Raw genomic sequence first — 13,581 nt, forward strand, 5'->3', positions numbered from 1 at the left:
TAAGAGCCTTTTAGAAGCTTTTGCTGGCCCCTTATGACCCTGTTATCATTTATGATATTATTATGCAGGGCCTTAACTTTCAGCACATCCTGCAGAGGCTCTATTGTTCTCTGACATTTCCTAAATGGAGCTTGTGAAACTGATCTCAGGATTTCTGACGTAAGAAAGTAACCCCTCCGTCACATGGTGTAATTGTTTTGACAGTTTACCGGAGATCAGAACTATTTGGAGGTGTTCTCCATTGGTGAAGCGTCTTCATTAGTCAAAAGGCGTGGGCGGGACTCCTGCTCTCTGCAGCGAGTCAAAGAGAAAGGCAATAAAGGGAGACAGGAGCTGCACTTTAAGCGACGAGCGTCTCTGCCGTCCTGCTACACTGTATAGTGATCACTGCCCCCAGATCTGTGAGAACACACAGGGACTGCTCTGGAAACAGCAGAGTTCATCAATGTAACTCCGCTCAGTCCGAAGCTGCGCCGTTTACCTGGATAAGTCCATCCAACGAGAGGAGAGAGGAAGAGACAAGAGACAGACTCGCGTGGAGTGTCGACGTGTACCCGTTCAGGAAAAAGAGAAGAATATGATTTTCAAGCAGCACTTGATCTTCATCCTGTACAGCCTCTGTGCGAACGTCTTTAAAGGTGAGCTGGATGTGGGCTGTAGACGGGCGTGGTGTGCGGGGAGGTGATGCATGCGTTTAGTGTAAAGATCATATGTGGCCATGTCACACGTGTGAGTTTAAATGTTCAGAACAAACCGAGCTGGTTTCCCCTGTTAAATGATGTTTACGCAGCAGTTGAGTCTGGAGCTCGCCCGCTTGTCTGCTGTCACAGCCGATGTGCTGGAATGCTGGAAGTTAAAATGTGCGGCGCAATGAGAAGCACAATGCGGCTGCACAAGTTTGCGTATCGGCGACAACTTGGATATTGCCCTTCCTTTGGTATCAAGTGACCGATAAAAAAAAAGATCAGGCTGCAGACAAGTCGCCTGCAGTCACCTCCTGTTAGTCTCAGCATCCGGTTCAGTCTCCTCGGGCTGACACAGGGATGCACGCGAGGTGACAGCAGCTGAGCGTGCGTACTGTTTTGCTGTGAGACCGGTGTCATTGAGTAGATTTTTTTATTTTTTTAAACTCGTACTGTCTTTGAAGTGATTACATACTTGGTTTAAAATCAGTCAATTATCAGGGTTGACAAATAAGTCTTCGATGTAGCGATGTCTGTATCTGAGTTGAGCTTTTATCTCACTGCACGGCCAGTTTGCGCACTGTATGTGTAGGCACAATAGTGCGTATGTGAGTGTGTGTGTGTGTGTGTGTGTGTGTGTGTGTGTGTCGGTATGCATTACTGAGCCATGTAGTCGCTCATTTAAAGTTGGGTTGCAGGGATCAGAGGCGGGTGTGTGTGACGGCTCTCTGCAGCCGGAGATCAGCGTCTCCTCATGACAACTCCCCTCAACTCCCCACAGACTGTCCCGCTCTTGGACATGCATGCGCAGCCACCGCCCTGTAGGCGACCAGTGCGCAGATACATAACACCTACAGCAGGGAGAAAGAGGAGGAGGAGGAGGAGGAGGAAGGGGGAGGGGTGCTGTCAAAGGGGGTTCATGTCAGGAGCTTCCTAATCAAAGCAAAAATCCCTGCTGACACCAATTTACCAACATTTTGTCCCACATGCCACCAGGGAGAGGCTGATCCAGTTCACTGTGAGTAGAGAACGTCTAGGAAGCTGCTGATTTGAATGATTTAGAGTGAATCCCAAGTATTTCTGTTCTGTCATCAAGGACCTTAAGACCCATACCATACCATCAAATCAATAAAAGAAAAGCCTAAAGTGAGTCTCTTCTGAACATACTGGTATTTCCACACGCCATCATGGCATCCTAAATCACCTCGGACAAGTCTTGTTTCGTCACATTGTGTCAGAGATGTCACCTCTTCGTCATTAAGTGTCAGAAACATAGAACAAGCCACGTAGCAGGAGCTCAGTCTAAAAGACATTCTTGGCAGCTTGTATTTCTCTTTAAAGTTACATTTTATTTTCATCTTTTGCCCTAATGTATGGAGCTTCTGGTAGTCCTGCTGTCTTCCCCTTCAGCCACTTTCCATCGCTCACATCCGTTTCATCTCAATGAGCCGTCCAACTCGAGATGCCATCAAGTGGTGTATACCCAGCTGTGACCTGATGACACATTCAGCCACATCCAGTTTGAGCCTGCCCTTTCAAGCTTCCCCCCTGTGGAGTGGCTCTTGCTTAGGGTTAAATAAGCATGCATGATTTTGCATGTTTTATGGGCCATTAACTACAAACTGTGTAGATGTTGTGTAACTGTTAATTCAAAAGCACACCATATCATGACAGATGATTATTATTTTTTTACTATCTAGGCAGCCATCCTTTTCGGTCAATTTCATTATTGTTCAAACGATAACTCATGGGTGTATGGAAAACCTTTTGATGGTGCATTCAGGGATACACTATTTTCTGGGATATGTAAATCCAGCCTCCACTAAGAATTGCATTAATACGCCTTGCAGTAAGGAAAGCATTAAGAAAAGCATTGGAATGCAAGTTTGTATGAAAAGGTGGTATAGACCTTGAGCACACCAAGAAACGTTTTCTCGACTTTTACATGAAGATAGTCTTGTACTAAATGGAATAATGTGAATCAGACAACATGCAAAGGGACGTGACAAAGCACTAATATTTCATGATTTGTGATAGATGAGAATAGAATAGAACAGATGTTTATTGCCACTCTGGTACAAAGCAGTACAGCTACATTGGAATTTGTATGCATTGGAACTCGAGTCAGCTTTGTAAAATTTGAAAGATAGAGAAGCAGCAAATAAATCCAGTAGTTATTACACAGTATACAAAATATACAATATAAACACACTGTTCACTATATATTTATATACAGTATATATAAATGAGAACAGGCTGGCCCAACCTGGCAAAGAATTAAAAGGAACAAATAAGTGAACTGTGCACTTAATATTCAGTGCCCCTGATGACCTTCTTGCTCCATCTAAAGGTCATTTAAATCTATGGGAGATGGTTTCAAAGCTGTGATGGAATAAATGGTACCAGTTGAAACTACAGTAATGGTGTGCTTTGGGAAGTGGTGGAAGTAATAAACTGCATGCGAGTTGGGATATGTGGAATAGTATTTGCATGGTTCTTTATGGCGCTGGCAGTCCATCTCAGCTCTGAAGAATAATGAATGGATTATGGAAAAATATCGTATTTAAATATCAGATCCAAAAGTGGTCTTAAACTCTGAATATCAATGTCAGTAATCCAACTTGTAGTAAACCAGTTTTGGAAACTTAAGATCATTCAGCTTTTAAATGGACAACAATGTTTTTAGCTTTGCCCAACTCATCTCTTCATCCTCGGTCTGCTTTTAGTGGACATAATAAATTGATGCGTTTTATTACTAGCTCAATATTTGATTGTATCACAACACTTGGATTAAAACTGCCACTCTAGGGATTCCATCTATAAATACTTTAAAATGCTCAGCAGGGGCTCAGTGGCTGCAAGGCCTGGCATATGATGTGTTGCTATGAACCTATTAGCATCATCAGCTTACTCAACAAAGAGTATTAAAAAAAAAAAAAAAACAGACAACAGAAGCCTTTCCCAATTAACAACAGATTTGGGTTCACGACATCCATCGTTAAAGAGTACAAGGCATACAGAGTTTTATCATCTTGTCCAAGAGCTGTGCTAAGATAGTGCTCACTTCAAGGGCCACCTTAAAATATTGATGCTATGAGTCTTAACTTTAGACACATGCCCTGGGCAGTGCCTCAAAGGCTGTATAGAAAGCACTCAGACAGCACACACCTCCAAAAAAGGCTGCACAGTCCTCCAAATCGGTTATTAAAAAGGTCAGACATTTTTTAATCTGCATCGGGAACAGGATCTGCTGCTAAAAACACACGTGGGCAATTATTGCACACACCTGCCAGATTTGATAAATTCAAGTAAAAGCAGTAGTTTGTGGAAAATAATCAAAGACTCTTCTTGCGGTGTTAACAGCCCTTCATAAACTGCGGCTGCAGATCTGCACTGAGCCATGGTTTAACCCCTATCCAGATTAAATTCAATGTGTAAACAGGTTGAGATATCGTGCTCACTTACAGACAAACAAACCAACAAATGGGAGTGAAAACATAACCTACTCGGCGAAGGTAATAAGGTGCATGCATCTTGTGTGCGATCACAGCTTAATCGACAGTTAAATTGCAGTGCGCTGCATCACACACTGCGGTGATACTGTATACAAGACTTCAGCATCAGCACCTCTGTTCACGCTCCATAATGCCAGGAGTCATTTCATGCAGGCTCATCCGTCTTAGAACAACCACACTATTAGTATTTGGCTTAAATGCATTGCTGGACTCTTATCTATACCTGCAGCCTATGGAGAGCTGCACTGCATTGATGTTTAATATGCTGTAGTGACAGAGTGGATTCATTCTTATGTACAGTGACTGTGTGTGTCTATTGTTCCCACTGTTGTGTGTCCAGTACTGTGCTTCTGCTCGGAGTGTGAGGTCCTGCCGTGTCCGTATGTTCACCACAGAGGGTTTCTGTCACTCTGTGAGTGGCTGCTGTTTCACTGCATCATCACAGCATATTTTACCAAAGACAGATAATTCCGACATTGACAGACTTGTCAGAGCTGGTTAACAGGTTAGACAGAAGCCAGGCTAGTAATGCTAATTAGCCATGTGGTAGAGCTATACTTTGCAGACCTGTGAGCTGATGTACGTGTTATGATCTATGCGTTTCTCTGCTGGCCACAGCTTCACTGACATTCCTTCGACTCAAGTGTTTCATCACCTTCCTCCTCTCAGAACCCAAAAAAGCTCCCCTACCGCCAAGGGAACTTTTCTTTTGTTTGAGCATGGAGCCTTTCATCATTTCTTATCTCGTCAGACGTTTTGGCAAGTACAACCTGCAGGTGACATTTGAGCGTTGGTGTGTGTTTGACCAGTGTGGGGGCAGTAATGAGGGCAAAGTGAAGAATAAATGAAAGTGTCTCTTTTTTTTTTCTCTCTCGCAGCATTTAATCTAGTATCAAAACCAAAGACATCAAAACGAAAGACAAAAAGGGACACAGAGGTTTAAGAAGAATTATTCCCTCATAATGAAAATGACAAATGTCTTCCCCTGATTAGAGTGGGAATTGAGCCAGTCATCAGAAATGCAAATCATCTTGTAAAACATTTGACATATTTTTTTTAATTTGATATCAGCCTAAAAGAACACAGATCCATTCTTGAGGGTGAGGAGTTCTTCCCCCTTGTTCATGCCTGCTCATACACATGTTTGTTGCACAAAGTGAAGGTGCCGTAAATGCAAAGTTACTCAAAAACAAGTTCACTATCAGAATAGGAAATTGAGAAATCATGTCACACTACATTTGCATTTGAACACGTCGAGGGAGGACGTATAAAAGCTTCACAAATATTAAACACACATGTCTGGACCTGCGTTTCAAGGATTTGTAGTTCTTACAATTAGTAACGACATTCCTACAACATTACTGTGTTTTTGTGTGTATACCTTTGCAGGAAGGAAATATGAGAAGCTCGCAGTTTTCAATTCCAACCAAAGCTTTTCCAAACTAAGAATCATGCCATGCACAGTGCATGCATGAATAATACTGCATGCATTACATGTTATAAAATGCTCTGCATTATTTAAATGATTTCATTTGCATTCATCAGAATGGAAATTTTCCACAGATAAGCAAAACAAGCAGAGTATGTGATTTTGAAAATATCTTCTCAGTTGGATGCATATGTTTAGGATTCTACATATAATGCATCATAATCCATCAGTTTGACTAGACTAACAATGCTATAGATATCCATTTTGTTTAAAAATAATTGAACTCAGCAGTTTGAGAGGATCAGGTTAAAACCATGCCTCAAAGCTTCCCTGTGCAAAGTACAGTTGTATGGGTCAAAGAATACATGGCCTGTTATAGAGTTCAGTGAGGAGTAGCCATTTCAAAGGCAGCTTTCACAACACTCAGACAGCGGACTACGATGTGACTAACTGCCCTACCTGCACAGTCGATTTGCTATTTGGAGTGTACTATACGTTTGCAGTTGGTGCCTCACTTTTCAGCTCTTTTATGTGAAAATGGAGTTCTGTTTCAGCCTGGATCGGGGTGTATTGAAAATCTCTTGAAGTGAATGCATATTGGACCAGAGCAGAAGAGAACCCCAAAATGTCACATATTGTGAGACACAGGGAGCCTCTGAGATGTATGCATGGGCGCATCTCCTGTGGGTTGGAATAATCAGGCAGCAGGAATAAGCTGGCGGAGCTGAAGGCGAGGTACAGCAGAGGAAGGTGGTTTACATTCAAGGATACCCGTTCCCCACTGATGAGGGTTAGCTTATCCCCGCAGAACGTCTCCCATCTGCCAAGTGCTGGCTCTGGTGCTCTGCTGTGTACCTCAGCAAATGAATAATCCAGTAAGGGGGACAAATGTGCTCCTAAAGAGCCTCTGCCGGCCTGCTTGCTGTCTGCTGACAGATATACATCTGTAGGGATAAGCCTCAAGCCAGAGGCAAATGTGCTCAGACAAGTGGGGAACGGGCTTACAGATTAGCCGCTCGCTGCCCCAAAGACGCAGGGTGCTGTCAGTCTCCCTCTGCCATGCTCTTTGTCATAGCTCTCTTACACGCCGTGCCCCCTCAGAGTGCGTATGAGCTTAGCAATGAAGCAAAGCGACTGTGAGGGCAATTAGACTATTTAAGATCATTTAGACTGTATTTGAGTGAAAGAGGTTTTTTACTGACTAAGAAGCTTTTCTCAAGATACTCAGGATAAGATGAATGCCACAATTGGTCATGCTGGGAAGTGGTTAAAGAAGTGCTTACATCCATCTTAAGTACCTGAAGAGACACCTGTGATCACACACCTCAAAGGGGAAGTCAACCTTAAAACAGACTTTACTTGTATTCTTGTATTATTTGGGACTGCTCAGTCAATATTTCGAAACATGAACAGCTCACTTTGGGAACTCAAACCCAGAGATCTCTGATTTAATATAATTTGTCATGTGTCATAAAGAAGGAAACAATAATCTATTTTTAAACTTCAGTAGAGCCGCACCCTTTTAAAAGTTGTATACCTGAGTGAAATATAGTCTAGTATGGTTTTATATTTTACAAGATATATTGATACCAGGGCTGCACGATGGTGCAGGGGTTAGCACTGTCACCTCACACTAAGCTTTCTGGTTTGAATCCTTGTCGGAAAGAGCCTTTCTGGGTGGAGTTTGAATGTTCTCCCCGTGTGTCAGAGGGTTCTCTGTAGGTACTCTGACTTCCTCCAACTGTCCAAAGACATGCTCGTTTGGTAATTGGTGACTCTAAATTGTCCGTATGGTGTGGATCGGAGCGTGACTGGTTCTTTGTCTCTTTATGTGAGCCCTGTGATTGACTGGCGAGCAGGCCAGGGTGTATCCGCCTCTTGCCAAATGACAGCTGGGATTGACTCCAGCCTCCCGATAAGCAGTATGATTAAGGATGAATGGATTTTTGATACCCTGTTGATCCAAGTGGCCTGTTTATACAGGATGATTACTGGAAAATAATTTGACATTTGTAATGCAGCTTATTGTGAGCCTGTTCCTGATATTGATATGAACCCTTGACAATATTGTACCTGCACTGTTAGTACTTATGTTAGAACTCCAGAAATGATATCAAAAACATGTGGAGGTAAGGGGCGCTGGTAGCTGATTGGTAGTTGCACGTCTCATGTGCGTAAATTTATGGTCCTTGAGGTGTGTGGCCTGGTTTTGGGATTTTTGGGGCCAATACCGATATTGGGGGAGAAAAAATCTGAAACCAATATATTGGCCAATATCTCTCTTAGATCTATGTTTGATCTGTAGAGATGGATACATTTACACATTTATTGAGTTGATCCATCAAATGCAGTTATCAAACACTTGTGGAAAAGATGTACAGTATAACAAAGACAAGACGGTCGCTTAACTGGAAAGTAACTGTGCATGAACATGAATCACCACTTGACACTCTGGAGAGTATTACACTAATTCATAAAGCACACAGAGGTTGAAAGAGAAATCAAGTGTAAAAAAATAAATGCTATTTGACTTATGAATAAATCTAGTAAATCAATCGGTGCCTATCTGCAATAAAATTAGCCATTACTGATAGACACTGGATAAGCAAATGTCAAATATCATCGGTCGGGCTCTACTCTAAATAAAGGTATAAATGCCCCTCCCCCCAAAAAAAAACAAATGTGGAAGAAAAAAAAGATAAACATTGTAAGAAAAGATTTAATGAAGTAAGTTAACACAAAGAAAAATCTCTATTATTTTTGAAATAAATAATAAAAAGCTTTTTTTTATTTAGCAATAGACACAATTACAAGAAATGACACATTTACAATATGTATGAGCAGTTAAAAAAAACTTTGAGCTCTACAAACATATGAGTATTACTGCAGCTATAACTCATCATGCTTTCAACGTAAAACACTGAAAATTGAAATTTTCCAAAAATGAAAATATATTTTTTGAGCCTGATAAGCCACATCAACTTAACTGACAGAATTTAATCTAAAAGAAGTATATGTAAACAAGTTCTGTCTTTTTACCAAAAGCTGATCTCTTAATATCTTTATACTGCAACATTTGCACTTTGGTCGAAGATATATTCTACCCAGCAAGAATAGTTAGATGCCGCAGAGTTTACCCTTTATGCGCTGTTAAAAAGTGACACAAACCTTGTTTGAACAGAGTTGTGAGAAATTGAAATATGTAGCGTTTCCCACTGATGTTTTGATCAATGAGATTGTGCTATGCCATTGTGAAGGTTGTAGGCGTCTGTTCAGTTGGAGCTTTATGCATTCCCTACATTTGAGCATTGTGCCCAAAATGAAGCCTATACTTCATTTTCTGCCTGTTTGCAGTGTTGACCTTTACCAATCTCTCTTGGCCCTCATCTCAGCTGAAGTGGGCTTTGTGCCCGACTATGGATGAGCCTCTGAATCTCATTTAGCCCCTGTGATGATCTCCTTTTCTCCTCCTGCTGCAGTCTCTATGAACAAAGTTAATATTTTTGTTCAGAAATGCCAGGCATACACTGTTCAGTGACCCAGTCGGGGCCTAAACTGTTTTTAGTCCTTTTTTTCAGCATAGATGTCGTATCACCTTTAAGTTATGCCACATTTCTTTTGTGCTGTATGTTTTCAGCTTTTCTGTTTATTATCAAAGAAATGTAACACATCTGTACAAAAGTAGTCCTCGCTCTGTTGGGAAAAAAAGTGTGAACAATACAATGAGAGAGCGATAACCGTGAAATATTGGGAGCGTCATTATGTGGTCGCCATAATAGATGCCCTTTTCTGTGTCTGCTCTGTGTGTGTGTTTGCGTGTTTGGGAGGCTTCCAAAAGGAGGATTGACTATCTGAGGTATCTCGCTGCAACCTAACAGCTGGCAGCCTGACCAGAAGTGACTGTGCTTGTTTGAGTTATGTCGGGGGGCTTTTGCCAGAGCACAAACAGAGCTGGACAATAAGCAGCGCAGCCTTTGTTTAGTGTTCTAAACATTTTAATCAGAACATATTCTTTTCTCTGTGTGCTTTTTTGCATGAAGCTTTTTATTCAGGAACAGAAGCTGTTATTAAACTTTGGATTACTTGTGTGATGACACGTTTATAGTGCATATTGATGCGCCAAATGTTGGGGTTTTCAGCTTTAAATAATCATTATGTTTATAGTCACTTTCCCATGGTTTATATGGTTCTATTTTTATGTGTCAACTCAGAAAATTTCATCAGTCTCACCCCCTCAGATGGATTTAGCATCACTGGATGTCTCATAAAGCCCCTTCAGTCCGGCTGGACGTCTGAGCTGCAGATAAAGGAGCCTCTGTTGCACTATCTTTGGAAATTTGATAGCTTGCTGCAATAAGTCGTGCATTTTCATAGACTTGTAAGCAGCCAAATCATGGCAAATGTAGTTATTTATTCCAGGGTAATGTGTTGCATTTTATGGCTTTACGATTGGATATGCTTTCTGCACATTACAAAATTAAAGACCCTGAAAATAAAAAAAACAACGATGGGTAAGAAAAACTGCTAAGATCCGATTGTTTACTGTTTGTATAAAAAATAAAAACCAGTCATGTTTTCATAAAGAGCAATCTAAGCTAACATTTAGCAGGATGCAGCAGGGCACCAGTTTCCTTTACATAGTGACAGTATATGTATATATATATAAGTACTTGGTATTTTATTAAGATCACGATAGCTACTTTAATGATTCCTGAGAAAGAAAGCGTTTATTGATTTTCATTCTATATCAATTTCTCATTGTTGTTACTATTTATTCATTTACAATTTAATTTAGCAGACTTGATTGTAGTTGTCCCGACTGCAGGCACCAGCTAAAGGCATAAGAAAATGCCACTGAGGTTCTGCAGCCCCTTTTAGTTGCATTCAAGAATCAGTCCCTGATAATTTCATGAATGCATTTTGAAGCAATGTTTTGTTTAGAATTATTTTTGTGTAAAAACAAAAACAAAGAGTTTTATCTGAAACATTATTCTTTTCAATTTAAAATCCTAGGGTACGTGTATGGACTGAAGCCTGTGCAGCCTACATACAAAGTCTAATTTTATAATGCAGAGCGCTCTATAGAGGGAAGTTTGCAGCTAATTCTGCCCAATGCATAATGTCCACTGTAATTAAAGTCCACACACACTGTGCAGATCGGTAATTTCAATGAAATCACATTCCCACTGATAGTATGCTGAGCCATATACAAATGCAAATACATATAAAGTGGTAAAATTTCATTACTAGGGTAATGGGTTGCATTGATTCATACAAGCAATCGATATCTCTGTTCTGTAGGACTTTCATTTAAATGGGAGTTTTTTTTATGACAAGTAGATAGATGAAGTTTTAATGATGTAAAGAAAAAAAAGAAAAAAACAGCTTCAGTTTCAGTGTAAAAACTGTGAATTAATTTGTCCATCCTAAAAAGCAGACTCTGGAATGAAGACACAAAAAGCCCAAAGTTAAGCTCATGCATGTTTATACCTTTTATTGACTTCCTCTTTAAAGGCTTCCCACAGGTCTCTAAAGCTGGAGTGTAGATACTGAATGCAGGCATATTTGCAAGTGAAGGTGGGGGATAAAAGCATTGAAACTCATGTCCTCATAAAGAGGGATCAGCAGTCTGAACGGGAGCTGCATACCGATGCAAGAGATGCCAGCGCTCTTAGCCAGAGAGCATGCTTTGCTGGGAAAAAAAAAAAAGAAGCCTTAAAGCCGCTAAGCTGAGAGCAAGAAGGGGAAAGGAAGAGAAGGTGTAGGAAGGTGAAGGAAGGCACACAAACTGCAAGCAGAGAGAAGTGTCATGGTGTAATGTTTGATGCAGCTGCCATTTCTCTCACCCGCAGTGACTGGAAACATTAAAGGTCTAATGCTGTTTGAAAAAAAAGAGCACAAGCCATTACATGAAGAAAAGCAAGACACGTTGTTGTTTCATAGATTACTGATTCAGTTGTGTTGGCCTTCCATTTTTATGTTCATGTATTATCTGTACTGTTTAACCTGCTCAGGGTCGCTGGAGCTGATCCTCTCTCTTCTTTTCATTACTATATAAAACAAAACGAATTTTCTTTACAGCTCAATACAGAAAGAAGACTTAACATTTGTGAGGATGTTTAACAGAAAACCAAGTTTCAGAGAGTTCTCTGTGATGAGAGTAGAATTAGTAAAGATAGATGAAGTCCTCTTCAAAGGCATTAACTTACACTGGGAGTCGTCTTTATGGAAAGTGTTTCACCTCCTGCTGTCTGCTGCACAAGCGTGACATTCAGAGGGTGTGTTCACACTGAGCATGTTGGGAGCAGTTTACTCGAACCCTGAAGCGCTAATATTTCACTTTGGTTTATTTTGGCAGGCACGAGCTGTGTCTGTGTAGTGCAGGTGTAGAAATAAAGTTCCGCTCAAGGAATGAACATGCAGTCATCAGCTAGTTTGATATCTTACACAATCCATAACTTAATAAACGATAGTGAGTGTGTTGGGCGCTGACCTTGACTTAGTACTGACATGGAGATGTCTGCAGACTAGGAACCTTTTAAACATGTTAGGGTTGGACTCAGATTGCTTGAGTTACAACAACTGTCATGGCGTTTCATGGAGTACCACAGAGATGGGGCATGATCTCCATGAAATAAAAACATTTTAGAGCGTTCAAGACTCCTTTCATTATAATAGGCATCAATTCAAAAGTGTATCGGTTATAATATTTTTTTGGAGGAAGGTCATGGAGCCATTTTGTCATAACCAACTACAGGACCAAAAATTATCCATGTTTTCACTTGTTGTGATTTGAACAAGTAATAATAATAATCTTGGCGATTCCAATATTGTTCTTGGTTGTTGTTCTGGCCCTCATTATGGTCAATACAAGAACTTAAATGAAAAAGGTTCTTTGACATTAAATAGATGCTTAGAGAAGTGGCACAGTGCTCTAGATGTTGCTCAGTCCAGCTCGGTCTAACTACTACGGTGATATGAGAGGAAAGGTGATGTGAAACCAGAGAACATCACCGCAGCAGAACACTGATCGACCACAGTGTCTTTGTGAATTATTGCCTCATGATTAACATACTTTGTCTTTAGGAAACACTTTTACTCAGTGTTGTTAACTGAGTGTGGATGAAAATGTTCAAGAACCATTTGGCTTTTTTGGAATTCTTAGAATCCATATTTACACCGAAATAAAAAACCAGCAAGATGATTGAAAAATATAAGCAGTATAAGGACACATTTGACTGATTACATTTTTATTTTACTACATTTGTTATAAGAGAGAAGAGAGAGGGGAAGGTTTTCTGCAGGAATTAGATTAAAACTTTCACCTGAAATGGTCATAAGATTTTTATTGCCAGCCATCCATAATAAAACGTTCATTTGACTTGATGCAATTACAATAGTGGGCAGATGATTTAAATATATTATGTTAATGTTGAATTCACTTCATTGTTATTCTGTAAGAGTTTGCATAGCTTAACTGTACCTGTGATTGTAAAACAAATATTAGGCTTTCAGTATGTGTAATATAATTTTATAATTAAGGGTTTTACTGCTTAATTGTTCACCAGGTAGTTATTGACATTGTGTCATTGTGTCATAGGGTCGTTAATTAAAAATAGGTTCATTGACCTCGTAGTCTGAAGATCTAAATCAAACAGTTTCTGGTGTGTTTGGTTTCTGTCTCGTTTCTTCTTACTTAAATTGTAATTAAAACCTCAAATGTTTCAAACCCAACCTGAGACTAAAAGGACAAAAAAAAAAAAAACAAGATGGTGAGACCTGCACACACAGGTGGTGCTACCACTGTGCTACCAACAGGAAGGGGGTCAATCAGGAAAAGCTCAGTGTACAATTGTCTGTCACATATGTTTCACTGCTAGAAAATGTGTGATGTTCTTTGCATTAACTCCACCTATCCCCACCTTTCAGTAGTTGTTAAATTTAAACAACAGAC

At 40.3% G+C, this 13,581-nt stretch overlaps 1 protein-coding gene across 3 annotated transcripts in view; it reads left to right on the plus strand.

Annotated features, from left to right (window-relative positions):
• Positions 1 to 265: 265 nt before the first annotated feature.
• Positions 266 to 13,581, plus strand: part of cadm2b (cell adhesion molecule 2b) — a 140,372-nt gene continuing 127,056 nt past the window's right edge. The window contains exon 1 of one of the 3 annotated variants that reach the window (XM_020646318.3): positions 266 to 638. In XM_020646318.3, coding sequence (XP_020501974.1) covers positions 578 to 638 — 61 coding nt within the window. In that variant the 5' untranslated portion in view covers positions 266 to 577. The remainder of the gene's footprint in view (positions 639 to 13,581) is intronic. The other 2 variants (XM_020646316.3, XM_020646317.3) reach the window with 2 other exon arrangements.

Source organism: Labrus bergylta, chromosome 11 (assembly GCF_963930695.1).
Source record: "Labrus bergylta chromosome 11, fLabBer1.1, whole genome shotgun sequence".
NCBI lineage: Eukaryota > Metazoa > Chordata > Actinopteri > Labriformes > Labridae > Labrus > Labrus bergylta.